The 14,764-nt window shown below is 46.3% G+C and overlaps 1 protein-coding gene across 1 annotated transcript in view; it reads left to right on the plus strand.

The window, feature by feature from the left end:
• Dnah8 (dynein axonemal heavy chain 8) overlaps positions 1-14,764 on the plus strand; it is a 225,385-nt gene that overhangs the window by 66,869 nt on the left and 143,752 nt on the right. Inside the window, exons 27-36 of the mRNA XM_040732039.1 lie at positions 1,283-1,479; positions 2,856-2,982; positions 4,490-4,725; positions 6,446-6,550; positions 7,732-7,845; positions 8,479-8,541; positions 9,627-9,727; positions 11,260-11,397; positions 12,044-12,284; positions 14,320-14,519. Of these exons, the coding sequence (XP_040587973.1) occupies positions 1,283-1,479; positions 2,856-2,982; positions 4,490-4,725; positions 6,446-6,550; positions 7,732-7,845; positions 8,479-8,541; positions 9,627-9,727; positions 11,260-11,397; positions 12,044-12,284; positions 14,320-14,519 (1,522 nt within the window). The remainder of the gene's footprint in view (positions 1-1,282; positions 1,480-2,855; positions 2,983-4,489; positions 4,726-6,445; positions 6,551-7,731; positions 7,846-8,478; positions 8,542-9,626; positions 9,728-11,259; positions 11,398-12,043; positions 12,285-14,319; positions 14,520-14,764) is intronic.

Genomic DNA, 14,764 nt, shown 5'->3' on the forward strand with positions numbered 1-14,764 from the left:
GAAGAGGGCACCAGATACCCTGGATCTGGAGTTACAGGTGGTTGCCTCCTGATAATGGATGTTGAAAACTGAACTTGGGTCCTCCCCAAGAGCAGCAATTGAGCTAAACCACTGAGCCACCTCTCCAGCCTCCATGTGTGTGTGTTTGTGTTTGTGTGTGTGTGTGTGTACATGTACACAGTCATTTCTTTCTAGTTGTTCCTCAGTGAGCAAAGGTTTGCAGTTTTATCATTGTTTTGCAGTAATTTTGGAAGGCAAAGTGTGAAAAGAAACCAGAACACCAGCTCTCCTTTCAGCATCCTATGTGCTCTCAAACTATTGTGGCTTTCACAGCTGCATGTTGGGTAATAGCCCCAAATTGCTAACAGATGTCTCAAGACATGAAGTGATAAGCAGACACGGTCTTAGTTTTTTTTAGGTTTGTTTTATGCATATAAATGTTTTCCTTGCGTGTATACCTGTGCACCCCACGTGTGCCTGGTGCCCACTGAGATGGGCAAAGGGCACTGAGTTCCCTGGTACTGGCATTATGAACAGTTGTGACCCACCACATGGGTGCTGGGAATGGAACCCAGCTTGCTCTAAACTGTCCCCCCATCTCTTCAGCCTCAGGTGTGGCCTTTATGGTGAGCTTCTCAGTAACACAGATCTCTGACCTACCAAGGCATGCCACAGCATCAGTTAGCTAGCTGGTCAGGTTAGGCTAGCACTTTGTGCTTTCTTTTGTATAAATCTAATCCAGTAGCGGAGCAAGTGGGATGACAGGCAACGGGGTAGGCGCCATAGTTCCAGTCAACCCAGCTGTCACTCCTGTGTAGGCCCCTAATCCCACGGTTTCAAGGGAGAAAGAAACCGAGAGTCTGTAGTTTCGCACGAAGGCTCATGCTTTTTAGTTGTCAAAAACTGTTTTGTTTTTTAAGTGCTGCATGGGCCAATCAAAAGCCAATAGCCAGTCGTGGTGGCACACACCCATCATCCCAGCACTCAAGAGGGAGGCAGCTGTATGAGGATCAGAAGTCAAGGACCTTGGCACTTACATAGCAAGTTCAAGACCAACCTGGGCTAGTATGAGACCCTGTCTCAAAAACAAAGGTGGAGGGGGCAGCAAGATGGCCCAGAAAGTAAAGGCATTTGCTGCCCAGCCTGACACTGCAATCCAAGTTCAAGTCTCAGAGCCCACATGGTAGGAGAGAGTTGACTCCCACAAGCTGGTCACTACACACACACACACACACAATATACATGCTATCATGTTGTCTACACTGGAGACATCTGCTTTCAGGATCCTTTGAAGAAGCGATTCCTGCCAGGAAGCTAAAGAACTTTTACCCTGGGGTGGCAGAGCACAAAGACATCTCCAAACTGGTCCTCCTCCTGTCTTCCTCCGTGAATTCTCTCCGGAAGGCGGCCAATGAGGCCCTGCAGGACTTTCAGAAATACAAGACTCTGTGGACCGAAGACCGGGACGTGAAAGTGAAGGTGTGCTTCTACTGATTGTGTGTGTGTGTGTGTATGTATGTATATGTGTGTGTGGTGTGTATGTGAGATATGTGTGTGTGTGAGTGTGTATGTGTGGTGTGTGTGTATGTATGTGTGTGGTGTGTGTGTATGTATGTGTGTGGTGTATATGTGTGTGGTGTGTGTGTATGTATGTGTGTGTATGTGTGTGTGTGGTGTGTATATGTGTATGTGTGTGTGTGGTGTGTGGTATGGGCATGTGGTGTGTGTGTTTGGTGTGTGTATGTGGAGACGGGGTGGGGGTAGGGACTGGATGAAGCTGTTGGAGATAATGAGAGAACTCTGAACAGAGGGCAAGAACCTACATATGCCAAGCAACTGGCTATTCTCACAGTGATACCCTAAGGCAGCTGACAGCAGTGAGGCTCTGGCAGGACTCGACAACATAGTTGCTTCCTCGTAAAGCCCCAGTGACAAACTAAAGTTCACTTCTCCCGAGGTTCCCTTTGGGGAACAAATGAGTTTAGTTATGCGTAGAGCATGAGTGATCCTAAAATAGCCGCACGATGAGAGGGCCGCGCCAGCATTGATGATACCTTGTACATGGGCTCTACACATGGAGCCCTTTCTTTTTTAGACCTTTCCATCCTATGTTCTCTAGCCCTTCCAAGAGACCCTCAACATCATGGGCAGTTAGGGCACACTTGCATTGGGTTGGGTGGGAAGAGTGGCTGGAGACTTGGTGAGGGTCCTGTGGCCCTTCCTGTTCTCTTCTTCTGTGAGGGAGGGTCAACAGTCAGCAACAGCCAGCTGTGATGATCTTTTGCAGGCTGGCCCAGCTTCAACTCTGAGGACAGCCATGCACAGTAGAGACCCAGGGGGGCTGCTGAGCCCAGGTTAAGCAGTCCTATTGTCCCGTGTCACTCCTTCATGCAGACATGTATCGTACAGCCTACCGGGATAGCTTGTTCTTTTCCAAGCCATTGGCTCGTAGCATGGACAAATGTAAAAGTGTATGAGTTGTAGTTAGGACCCTCCCAGAGCAAAGGGAAGGCAATATGGCATTATCAGTGTCTGTGTGCAGATGTATGACTGATTACCCTGTAACTTGAACCACCCAGTCATGATGTCCGTTAGCGTGTAAGGAGCAGAGAGCTAAACCATAAAGGACGGGAGGAAGGGTATATGAGGCACTCACTGCTGTGCTGTGAATCCACTGGACCAGTTTCAGCTGGTTCCAATGAACCCTGCTTCCTATCAGGGTGCCTTAGGGTTTCATCTCCCTGTACGGGAATCCCGCTACAGAACAAGTCCAGTTTTCCAGGCTAACTGTTCTAAGTGCATGTGTTGGACTCCTGAGGGCAGAAGGGAGTGTTGACTGTTGCCTTACCTGACAGGAGTTTTTGGCCAACAACCCGTCCCTGACTGAGATCAGGTCAGAGATTCTCCACTACGCCACATTCGAACAGGAGATCGATGAGCTGAAACCCATTATTGTCGTAGGAGCTCTTGAATTGCACACAGGTAATGTCACCAGTGTTACTGGTGGGTCGTGGATGAGGGGCTAAGGAGGACACTGAGATGGGCTGTTGGGAGTAAGGAGTTATTAGAAGAGTTACTAACACCACGGACAGACAGACAACAGCATGGTGGGACCTCTGAGGAGGAGTCAGGGCCCATGGCAGAATTGAGGTCCCTTCGTGTGACTCTGAGGATGGGGCAAGTTTCACTGTAAAGGCTGTAGCCAGGCTGTCTGATTCCAAGGCAGGAGATGAGGGAGGGGTGGGGAACAGGACACATGGATGCCTGCTTTGTCACAAACTCACCTCTGTAGGTGAGGAACCTAGGCACCTGGGAATCTGGTAGCTGGGGACTCAAACATGATGTCTCGGTGGTATCTGTAAGAGGAGGAGGGCCGCTGCAGGGATTGCAGCCAAATTACTCCTGTAGTCTGCTCTTGAGTCTAAGAGTTACATAAAGTAGAATCTGTATTTTTACAAGGTAAAGATATTTTACGTTGTATGGTAGGGACATCAGGATATGACCCATGAAATGGTATTTGACTCAGCAAGCAGCTTTGGTATAATATTGTAAATGCCAAGTAGTTCTAGGCCATTCATATTCTTTTACACCCCCCCTTTCTTTTCTCTTTTCTAGGGCAGAGTCCCATTTAGTCCAGGCTAGCCCCAAACTAAATATATAGCTGAAGGTGGCCCTGAACTCCTGATCCTCCTGCCTCAGTCTTCTGAGTGTTGGGATTACAGACATGAGCCACCACACCCAATTCACGCTGTGTTAAAATATAAAGCTATGAGGCCGGAGAGATGATGATTCCCTGGCTAAGAGGATGTACTGCTTTTGCCGAGTTTGGTTCCCAAGAGCCCTGTCAGGTGGCTCACAACTGTCTGTAACTCCAGCTCCACAGGATCCAGTGCTCTCTTCGGGCCTCTGTGGGCTCGACTCTCATGTGCCCATTCTCTACTCCTCACTTCCTCGCTCTGGGTTTTCTGCTTTCCAGACTGCCTCTCCCTCACCTCCAGTCCCTACAGAAGCACCCTTTAGATCGGTCCCAATTGCTCTGTATTGAGCCGGGACGGTCCATCAGGGGAGAGCCATGCTGTGTAAATATTCTAACCGTGTGGGTGAGACAGCGGGTAGAACAGAAGGCAAGCTAGGGCCACGGTTGGCTGGGAGAAACATGGGGTTTCACTCCATGGAAAAGAGCTTCCCTAGAGGGAATAAGCAGGGCCTGATGGTAGGGTGTCCAGAGCAAGCACGACTTACCCAGCAGCAGCATCCCTTTAGAGACTGCCCGCAAAGACTGTCATATCCTTCTCCTGAAGCCAGATTTGTAGGAGCGCTCTTTGAAGTCTAGTAACTTTCCAGCACATCTAACAGGCCAGGTGTGCTTCCGGTGACCAGCTGTCACTTGTGGCCAGTGAATGCTGAATGAGGCAGGATGGCTGAGATTCACAGCACACGCAGCAAACCGTTTTAGAGCTTCAGTCTTCATCTTTCTTGTTCTCACCAGAGCCAATGAAGTTAGCCTTGTCAATTGAGGCCAAGGCCTGGAAGATGCTGCTCTGTCGATACTTGAATGAAGAGTACAAAAAGAAAATGTCAGACATGATAACATTCATCAATGAGTACTTGAAAAAGTTGTCCAGGCCCATCCGTGACCTAGACGATGTCAGGTTCGCCATGGAAGCTCTGTCTTGCATCCGGGATAATGAAATTCAGATGGACATGACTTTGGGACCCATTGAAGTAAGAAATGATTGCATCTTGCCTTCCTGAAATGCCCTTTCAAAATAGAAGCAGGTTTTAAAATAGTGATTCTGTAATACATTCCTTCATCTAGTAGATGGAATAATCTTTTCTAGTGTTGATGTGTTTGGGGGAATTCTAATGACTTCGACACAAATCATATACAGAGGAATGTTAACATGCTTTACTGGGCTAGATAATGTTCAGTGTTTGATACCAACACCAACAATTTGTGGGAGGAATTGACTACACCCTCTTGTATTAATTCTACTTTGTTAGGTAAGTTCTCCAAATATCTTTAATTTCTTAGAAACCAGTGGTTGACTTTACCTACAAGCATACACATGCCACAGGCAGCAGAACAGTAAGAACAAGTCTGTGTAGACTCAGCAGTCACCTTCTGGTGCTTGGATGAACAAAAGAAAATGTTAGGAAAAACGCAATATTCTTTCCCCATTGCAGCAATGGTAAATTACCAAAGTGTAAATTCTCAGTGGCTTAAGACAAACTCAGTGACTTCCAGGAATACACATCTATTATCTTGGTCCTAGAGCTCACTAGGTATGTCATTGTTTCATCCGTCACAAGCATTTTATAACTTAACAGCATTTAAAATATGTAACTGTTTTGACTCCTAGCGATAATGAGAACCACTCTAGCTTGCCACTTGTTATGTTCTCTTCAGACAGCATATTCCCTTGTGGCTCAGTGTCTGGGGAACTGGCATTCGCACCGCCTCCTCTTGGTACCTCTGTTAGTTACCATTCTGTTGCTGTGGTAACACACTGTGGCAGAAAGCGGCTATGGAGGGATGTGTTTTGGCTCACTGTTCCCCAGGGATGAGAGTCCATCATGTAGGGGGAGCATGACCTCAAGCAGCAGGCTTGGTTGCAAGAGCAGGCAGCTGAGACTTCATATCTGCAAACACAAGCATAAAGCAGAGAGGGCAAACTGGAAGGAGGGGAAAGCCTTAAGCTCGAAACCCCCTCCCCCAGCCCCAAGTGACATACTTCCTCCAGCAAGACTGTGTGTTCTAAACTTCCCTAAACTGGGTCACCAACTGGGGACCAAGAATTTTCAAATACCTGAGCCCGTGGAGGACATTTCTCACACCACCAGAGTACTCAGTGTTTATCACCACTTATGCGTTCTGAGGCCATTTAGAGTTTTATTCTTCTTGGTAACTAATGGTTCACATTTTTGTTACCTTAAAGATCTTAATATTTGGGAATTTGGGGTGCTGATCACCCGGCCCTCACTATTTAGCAAATTATCATACACTCAACTTGTTCAGCTAACATTCTTTTGGTAAATCCAACTCCTAACCCGTCCTTTGACCCATTTTACTCCCTTTTCTCCTGAGTAGTCATACACATGGTTTCTCTCCGTTCCTTATATAGCTAATCCCCGTCTTCATGTAGGGGACACTATCCCATAGGCGCTGCCCCAAGATCAAGGAGCATGACAGGAAGTAGCTCTAAGGATATTGTCTAAGATCGGGGTTCTTGTTGTGATCTGTCCAAATCTCCTGCAGAATGGCCCAGGTGACAGTGAATTGAGGGTTTCCGAGCCAGTAATTCTGAGCCAGCATTGTGGAACCTGGTGAGAACCTGCGGGCCTCTCCACAGCTTGTCGAAGATGCAGTGTTTTTAGGATGTATCCAAAGCTTCTGGGATATACTTGCACTGAGATGGTTCTGAACCCTGCCTCTGCCTTGCAGGAAGCCTATGGCATTTTAAACAGATTTGAAGTTGAAGTGACCAAAGAAGAGTCTGAGGGCGTTGACACCTTGAGATACTCGTTCAACAAGCTACAGAGCAAAGCCGTAAGCGCACACTTAATTCTATCTTTCTATTAAGTCATGGCTTCCAGGAAAATACATTTTGAACTTTTGGAAACTATCACTAACAATAATTTTATTGATATATAACCTGCACACCAGAAGACTGGCCATTTTGAAATAGGCAATTCAGCAGTTTTTTTTTTTTTGTATATCCACAAAACTGTGTAAGAACCATCATGACCTCATTTTGGAACATATTCATTATCCCCCAAAGAAACCCTGTGGCTGTTAGCAAGCGTTTCCATTCTCTGCCTTACCCCAGCCCTGGAGCACTTTTTTTTTCCTTTCTGAATATTTAATGAAGATGGAATCAGACACTATGTGGGCCTATGTGAGGAATCTTTAACTTAGCATTCATTTTCAAGGTTCATGCACAGCGCCCCAGGCACTTTATTTTTCTCAGGTGCTAATGATATTAGGCATCTATTCCTTTGACCATTTTGTCGGCCATTTGTATATCACTGGGAATATATGCATGTAAAACTGCTGCTTGTTTGTCTTTTAAACTGAGCTTTTCTTTCTTGTTAAGTTTTAGGAGTTTCTAGTATTTTCCGGGTTCCTTACCTCATATATGGCTTGTAAATATTTTCTCTCTTGTACTTTGCATAGTCTTTATACCTTATCAATTGATTGGTTGATCGATTGGCGATGCTGGGAACAATCAAACTCAGGCCTTCATCCATTCTCAGCGGAGTCTCACTGAGCCGTATCCCCAGCTCCAACTGCTTCACCTTCTCCGTGGCATCTCTTGAAGTGCACCAGTGGTTTTTTTGTTTTTAATTTTAATTAAATCCTAATCAGTCCAGTTTCTACTTTTGTTGTCCCTATTTTCCTGTCATACGCAGGAAACCATTGACGGATGCAGCGATACAGAATCACATCTACGCTTTCCTAGCTTCACAGTCTTAGTCTTTACATTTAGTTCTCTGGTGCATTCTGAGTTAATTTCTATCTGTGGCGTTAACAGTCCTCTCAAATCACAAGGCAGAGAGATGTTAGTATCCTGTGAGTGCAGCTGGCCCCTTCACGCCTATTACAGCAAGTGAGCAGAGACATCTTTATCCCCACAGGCTGTGGCACATAAACTTGCTAGAGAGGAATTACAGCTCTCATTTTTAGTACATCACTCAGACCCTCATGCTGAGTATCCCTCTTGATCCCAGGTTTCCGTACAAGATGAGCTTGTTCAAGTGCAACCCAAGTTTAAAAGCAATCTGCTTGAGTCGGTGGAAATTTTTCGTGAGGACGTTATTAACTTTACAGAAGCCTATGAGACGGTAACTTAAATGTGGCGTGCTGCGTGTTGCAATGTGTGGTAGGTTTGTCTGAGATAAGAAGGGGGGACGCCTCTCAAGAAGTAGGTAAATTCTACGGTAATGACCCAATCCGCCCATTTACAACTATTCATGAAGGGGATGGCTATTCCTTTGAGCATGTGTTATAGAGAAAGTAAGCAGATTTGACTGTTAAAATAAGCAACGATCCCAAAGGGAGGAAATGAAGGGTCAGGTTTTATCCTCTCTAGGGGGTAGAATTCTCACAGAATTTCTGATGGAGGGGCTGGAGAGATGGCTCAGCAGTTACACTTGCTGCTCTTGTAGAGGACAGAGTTTGATCCCAGCACCCATGTAGTTAAGAGTACTAGCTGCTCAGTTGTAAGGAGTGGAGTTTGGACATAATCACCCATGCTGGGCAGCGCACAATGCCCACAATCCAGATACAAGGGATCTTGTGCCCTCTTCTGGTCTCTGAGGGTACCTGCACTCATGTGTGCACACCACCCCCACACAGATAACACACACAAAAACCATTTAAATCTTCTTAAAAAAAAATAAAGTTCTAGATAGAACCAGTAAGCTGGCACACACATTGATCAGGAGTAGGAACAGAGATGATTTTATTTCTTACAGGAAGGACCCATGGTACCAAATATTCCACCCCAAGAAGCTAGCAACAGGCTGCAGATATTCCAGGTAAAGACAGTTTCTTCTGTCACATTGACAAGACAGTATTTTAAAATGTGATTTTTTTCTATCTTACAATAGAAAATTGACATTTAAAATACGTGCAAATTTTAGTTGCAGTCTAATTGTGTGTGTGTGTGTATGTGTGTGTGTGTGTGTGTGCTCGCGCGCGCGCATATGTGCACATGCCTTTGGAGGCTAGAGGACAACCTTGGTGTCATTTCTTGGCATCAGTGACCTTTTTCTTTTATTTCTTTTTTTTTTTTTTTTTTTGGAGATAGGGTCTCTCAGTGGCCTGGAACTCACCAAATAGACTAGGCTGGCCACCAGGCCCCAGGGATCTGCCTCCACCTCCATCTTTTTTTTTTTTTTTTTTCGAGACAGGGTTTCTCTGTATTGTTTTGGAGGCTGTCCTGGAACTCGCAGAGATTTGCCTGCCTCTGCCTCCCGAGTGCTGAGTGTTGTTCCCAGCACCCACATGGTGACTCTCAACCACCTGTAACTCCAGCTCTAGGAGAATCCAGCGCCCTCTTCTGGCTTCCAGGGGCAACACACACACACACACACAAACACACACACACACACACACACAGAGTGAAACATAAAATATCCCAAGAAAGGAAAAGAAATGTGTTACTCTTGGTGTTACAATCAAATCTCTCACTCTTTACACTCTGCATTGCGTACAGAAAACATTGGCTGCCTCTCTAGCACTAATGTTTTTCTTACTTTTGAATCCTGTGGGAGAGAGGGATTGCCAGTTCAAAGTAGTGAAAAAGCCTGAATTACAGATGTTTTTTAAAAATACCATTATATTACTTTCAAATGTGCAGACAGGGATTTGAAATACAGCGTTTCTGGAGACCATTTAGTTCATTAAATGATGAATTTATTATAAAATGGATGCGTGTAGAATGCTTGAAAGTAACTTTCCTAAGTGCTCTGCCTTCCTCTGGTGACTTGGATCAGAATAAATTTGCCCCACAGATACTTCTTTTATGTGTGTTACCTCTTCTCTCAATTATAATGAATTATCCTTCAATGGGATCTAAATTAATTCTATGTCAGTAAAACTTTAAAAACCTTTGTTGTAGGCCAATTTTGATGATCTATGGAGGAAATTTGTTACATATTCATCTGGGGAACAACTTTTCGGATTACCAGTGACTGACTATGAGGTCTTGCATAAAATCAGGTAAGTTCTGCAAATGTGCAAGTATTCAATGTAAATCATTCAATACTGCCCATATGCAGAAAGCATGTCTCAGGATGTACCTAACCACTCCCCTTATTGCTGACATGTAATCTCCATGATTGCTCCTTTCAGCTGTCAACTTGATGAAATCTGGAATCACATGGGAGATGGAACCCAGGTCATACCTATGGGGGACTGTCACTTTTACTGAAGTGGGAAGACCCTCTCACTCCAGGTGGCACCATTCCCTAGGCTGGGATCCTAAACTGTATAAGAAGGAGAAAGAAAACTGAGTGCAGACATTTGCCACTTTCTTCATCTTTTTTTTTTTTGAGACAGGGTTTCTCTGTATTATTTTGGAGGCTGCCCTGGAACAATTTGCTCTGTAGACCAGGCTGGCCTCAAACTCACAGAGATCTGTCTGTCTGTGCCTCCCAAGTGCTGGGATTAAAGGCACACACCACCAACGCCCGGCCTCATTTTCTTCATCTTGACTGTGGACTGTAACAGGAAAATTAAAAACCCAGAGTCTAATATTAGGGTTCAAGCTGAGGGTCAGAGAAGCAAAGCAGCCAAGCCAGGAGATCTTACCTCTACCCAGCTGAAATGACAGTCCTGTCTCCATGAATCCTCAGAGGCAAAAGTTCTGAGTTCCTGTCTCTTCCTGCCTCCTTTCTCCACCTCCCTAGTGCTGGGATCAAAGGCATGAGCTCTGTTACTCTTCCCTGTTGTGTAGCTCAAGGTGGCCTTGAACTCATTGAGCTACATCTGCTGAGCTGTCTTGTTGCCTCCTGAAATGTATCATTCATCATAAACTACCAAGCACACTGTCAACTTGTTTCTATGTTGTTTTATGAAGACATTGAGTAATTATGAGTTCTTGAGTGTATTAAGTAAAAGTTAAACCAGTAAAAAACACAGGAATAGTACTTTTCCAGCTCTGTTCTTATGTTTTGTTGAAACATTGAGTGCCACCACTGTGATGTCACCCTGTAGAAAATGGAGAAATTCTTCTCTCCTTCTGCTTGACACACATCACTGGGGGGGGGGGATAACCTTTGAGGAAAACAAAGAATTCTTAGGATCATGGAAAAGAAAAATGATCTAAAAACTTGGGAAAAAAAAGGACAATGAAATCTGGGGGTGATCATGCACACTCTTAATCCCAGCATTTGGGAGACAGAGGCAGTGGGATCTCTGTGAGCTCAAGGATAGCCTAGTCTACAGAGCAGGTTCCAGGCCAGCCAGAGCTACACAGCGAGACTCTGTCTCCAACAAACAAACTGAGTGGCAGCAGCAGCAACAACAAACAAGGTAACATTGTAGCGTGTGTCTTAGCCTTAGACAAGAGTCCAGGTTCGTCCTTTACAAAACAGTCAGAGCAACCGTTACTGCTGAGTGATCCTATGACTTATGATGTCATGGACCTTGACCTTATTGAAGGGACTTCAACCAAGACTTTGTTCTCAAGGTCACTGCTGGTGTGTGCATCTTGTGTTGAGAGACTTTGCACTTGTCGTTTTGTTCCTTAGAAAGGAGCTCAACTTGCTCCAGAAGCTGTATGGACTGTACGACACTGTCATGGGCAGCATCAGTGGTTATTATGAGATACTCTGGGGAGATGTAGACATTGAAAAAATCAACATGGAGCTGCAGGAATTCCAGAACAGGTGGGCCTCTGTTACATTAGCTTGTCTCCTCACAGTGTTTATCTTACAAGACCCCTTAGACGGTGTACAAGCTGAGGCTGGAGAGATGGCTCGGGGTTAAGAGTGCTTCTTGCTCTTTCAGGAGACCCAAGTTCAGTTCCTGGCAACCATGTCTGGTGACTCTGAACCCCTTGCAACTCCAACTCCATGGCACCCTCCTCTGGCCTCCCTGGGTACTGCATGCATATGGTGCGCATGCCTGCTCCCCCCCCCCAATTTAAAATGAGTCTTTTTTTAAAAGGCATTTCAGGGGCTGGAGGGATGGCTCAGCAACCAAAAGTACTAAGCTGTTCTTCCAAAGGACCTGGGTTCTGTTCCACACACCCACATGGTAGCGCACAGCCATCTTCCAGTTCCAGGGGCGCCAATGTCCTCTTCTGGCCTCCTTGGACAGCAGGTACACACACAGTGCACAGACGTGCCTGCTAGCGAAGCTCATACACACACAATAGAAGTTAGGAGGAAAGCTGCTTCACAAGCTGTGTCATTGCTGCCTGTTCATGACACTTGCTCCAAGGGAGAAAGGAATAAACTTGCTTGAAAAACCAAAACCAGCGAAACAACAACTGCACGGGTGAGAATCTTTTCCCCTCTTTCTTCCTGGAAGGTGTCGAAAGCTTCCCAAAGGACTGAAAGACTGGCAGGCTTTCCTGGACCTCAAAAAGCGAATCGACGACTTCAGTGAGTCGTGCCCCCTGCTGGAGATGATGACCAACAAAGCTATGAAGCTGCGGCACTGGGACCGCATCTCGGAGCTCACCGGCACCCAGTTCGACGTGGAGTCGGATTCGTTCTGCCTGAGGAATATCATGGAGGCGCCTCTCCTTAAAAATAAGGATGATATCGAGGTGTGTGGGACAGCGAGGTGCCCGCGGGCCGCTCAGGGTTGTAGCCTTTTCCTTTTCTGCGATTTCTCAGGGAAATGCTTGGCTTTTCATCATGTGTTTACGTGTGATGGGCTGCTGCGTGTGGGCGTGTGCACTCGAGGGTTAAGTGTCCTCAGAGACCAGAAGAGGGCATCGGACCCCCCTCCCCCCACTGGAGTTACATACAGGTGGTTCTGAGCTACCTGATGTGGGTGGTGGGAACCACCGAGCCATCTCTCCAGCTCACATACCTGCACATATTTGTGGACCAGAGAGTGAGGCTTCAAATACGTGCCTAGGATGTGTCAGGGTCAGGGGAGGGCACCTTACATTTCCATCTATCTCCTTATCATTTCCTTGTGTGTGTGGTCCTCAAGCCCCCCTCCCTTTTCTGGTTCTTCATTAATGCACAATGCCATTGTGGGGGGTGGTTGCCTTGCTCTGCTGTGTGCTGCTAGGGCTCCCCCTTCCCCCCTCTGGATTCTGGTGTCTGCCCCTCCCCTTCCTGCCTGCAGCGACCACCCTTCTATCTTGTGCTTCAGCATTTACTCTGGGGTAGCTTCAACGTTAAGAGAGGGCCTGTGACCTCCCTCCCTCCCTGCGTGACTTACAGGGACTTTGGAATCTGTTAATCTTTTATTTTTATACATGTGTATGTATGGGCTGTCTGCGGGTGGATAGGTGCACATGGTTGCGTGCGCTCACATAGAGATAGAGCAGGAAAGGACGTTGGATTCCCTGGGGCTGGAGTCACAGGCAGTTGTGACCCATATGATGTGGGTGCTGGGGACTGAACTCGGGTCCTCTGCAGGAGCAGAGGCTACTTTTACCTGCCTCACCATCTCTCCAGCCCCGGAGGAATTTTTTTTTGATTCATATGTGTGTGTGTGTGTGTGTGTGTGTGTGTGTGTGTGTGTGTGTGTGTGTGTGTGTTGAGATTAGGGTCTCACCATAGCTCTGGCTGTCCTGGATCTCACTGTAGAGACCAGCTTGGCCTCAGACTCTCAGAGATCCACCTGATTTCTCCTCCCCAGCCCTGTGCCACTATGACCAGCCCTGATTTCTTGATTTGTCAGTATTGTTTTGCCCTCTGCACTCCTTGAAAAGGGAGAGCTTGAACTTTTATTTGTTCTTTCAAAATAGCTTGTAGCATAGTGCGTCACATTTGTTGAGGAATAGTTGAAGGTAAAATAGGAAAATGTGCCATGCCCATAAGGCTAGTGCAAGGGATACATAACATGTTGGAGACACAGAGCTAGTCAGATTGGGGTTGTGGATGTGTGCTTGGACCCATAAGGATATGACAGTCGGGAGGAATCTGAATAGCAGCACTAATCATGTAGACTTATGGTGCACAGGGTTTCTGAAACACACCAAGGAGAAGGAGGGTGGGTAGGAGTTTATTAGGCGTCTACTGGTGTTCATGTAAGACAAAACGATCCTTTTAAGCGCAGTCATTTTAGAGTTCGCCAGTTTACCCTCCCATCCTTTAGCTGCACTTACATTGAAAACAAAAAGTTAATGGTCTTTAAGTATTATGATCTTGGTGAATTCCTCAGGAAGTTTTGTCCACATTTTTTAAGGCAATGATTTTTTTTTTTTACAAGACTATTTTGGGTTGAAAACTTAAATCAGTATTCCTTTCCCACACTTTAAATAACTTTTTATTGTCCATGCGCATGGCATAGTGGGCCCAGGGAAGTCACAGACCCACTTCCAGGAGTGGGTTCTTCCCTCCCGCCAAGTGGGATCCGGCGTCTTGGGCTGACGTCATCGGGCTTGGCTGCAAGTGCCTTTATCTGCCAAGCCCTCCCACCTGCCTGCCTTCCCTGGATTCTTAGAAATGATTCTGGTGGGAACCCGCAGCGTGGGAACCCTGGCTTTCTCAGCTGCCAGTTAACTCACTGAGCAGTGGTGACCCTCTGGTCCCTTCCGCGCTGCTACAGGCGCTGTGGTTTTTTATGGCACACGTAATCTGCAGTTGAGAAAGCTGTGACTCTCCCCTCTTCCTCTCAAGGATATCTGCATATCCGCCATCAAGGAGAAGGATATTGAGGCCAAAATGACACAGGTGATCGAGAACTGGACCAACCAGAACCTGAGTTTTGCGGCGTTCAAGGGGAAAGGCGAGCTCCTGCTCAAAGGGACCGAGTCCGGGGAAATCATCACCCTGATGGAGGACAGCTTGATGGTCTTAGGGTCCTTGCTGAGCAACAGGTGATTTTATAACTCACGGGTGAGATTTAAATTTGTTTTTTTTAGCATCATCAACTACTAGGTAAAAGCCCAGTTTTGTCCCAAGGGCATTAAATCAGATTCTGCCCTCCCTTTCAAGTTTTTGTCTGTGCCTGTCTGCACAAAGGGTCCGCTTTCCTTGTGAACCATGCCATTTCATCTCTCTCCAGAGGTACCCATCTCCCCTATTTTTCCAGGGTGGAGGCCATCATACTTGTTAGCCCCTC

This window comes from Mesocricetus auratus, unplaced genomic scaffold, assembly GCF_017639785.1.
Source record: "Mesocricetus auratus isolate SY011 unplaced genomic scaffold, BCM_Maur_2.0 Super-Scaffold_100027, whole genome shotgun sequence".
NCBI lineage: Eukaryota > Metazoa > Chordata > Mammalia > Rodentia > Cricetidae > Mesocricetus > Mesocricetus auratus.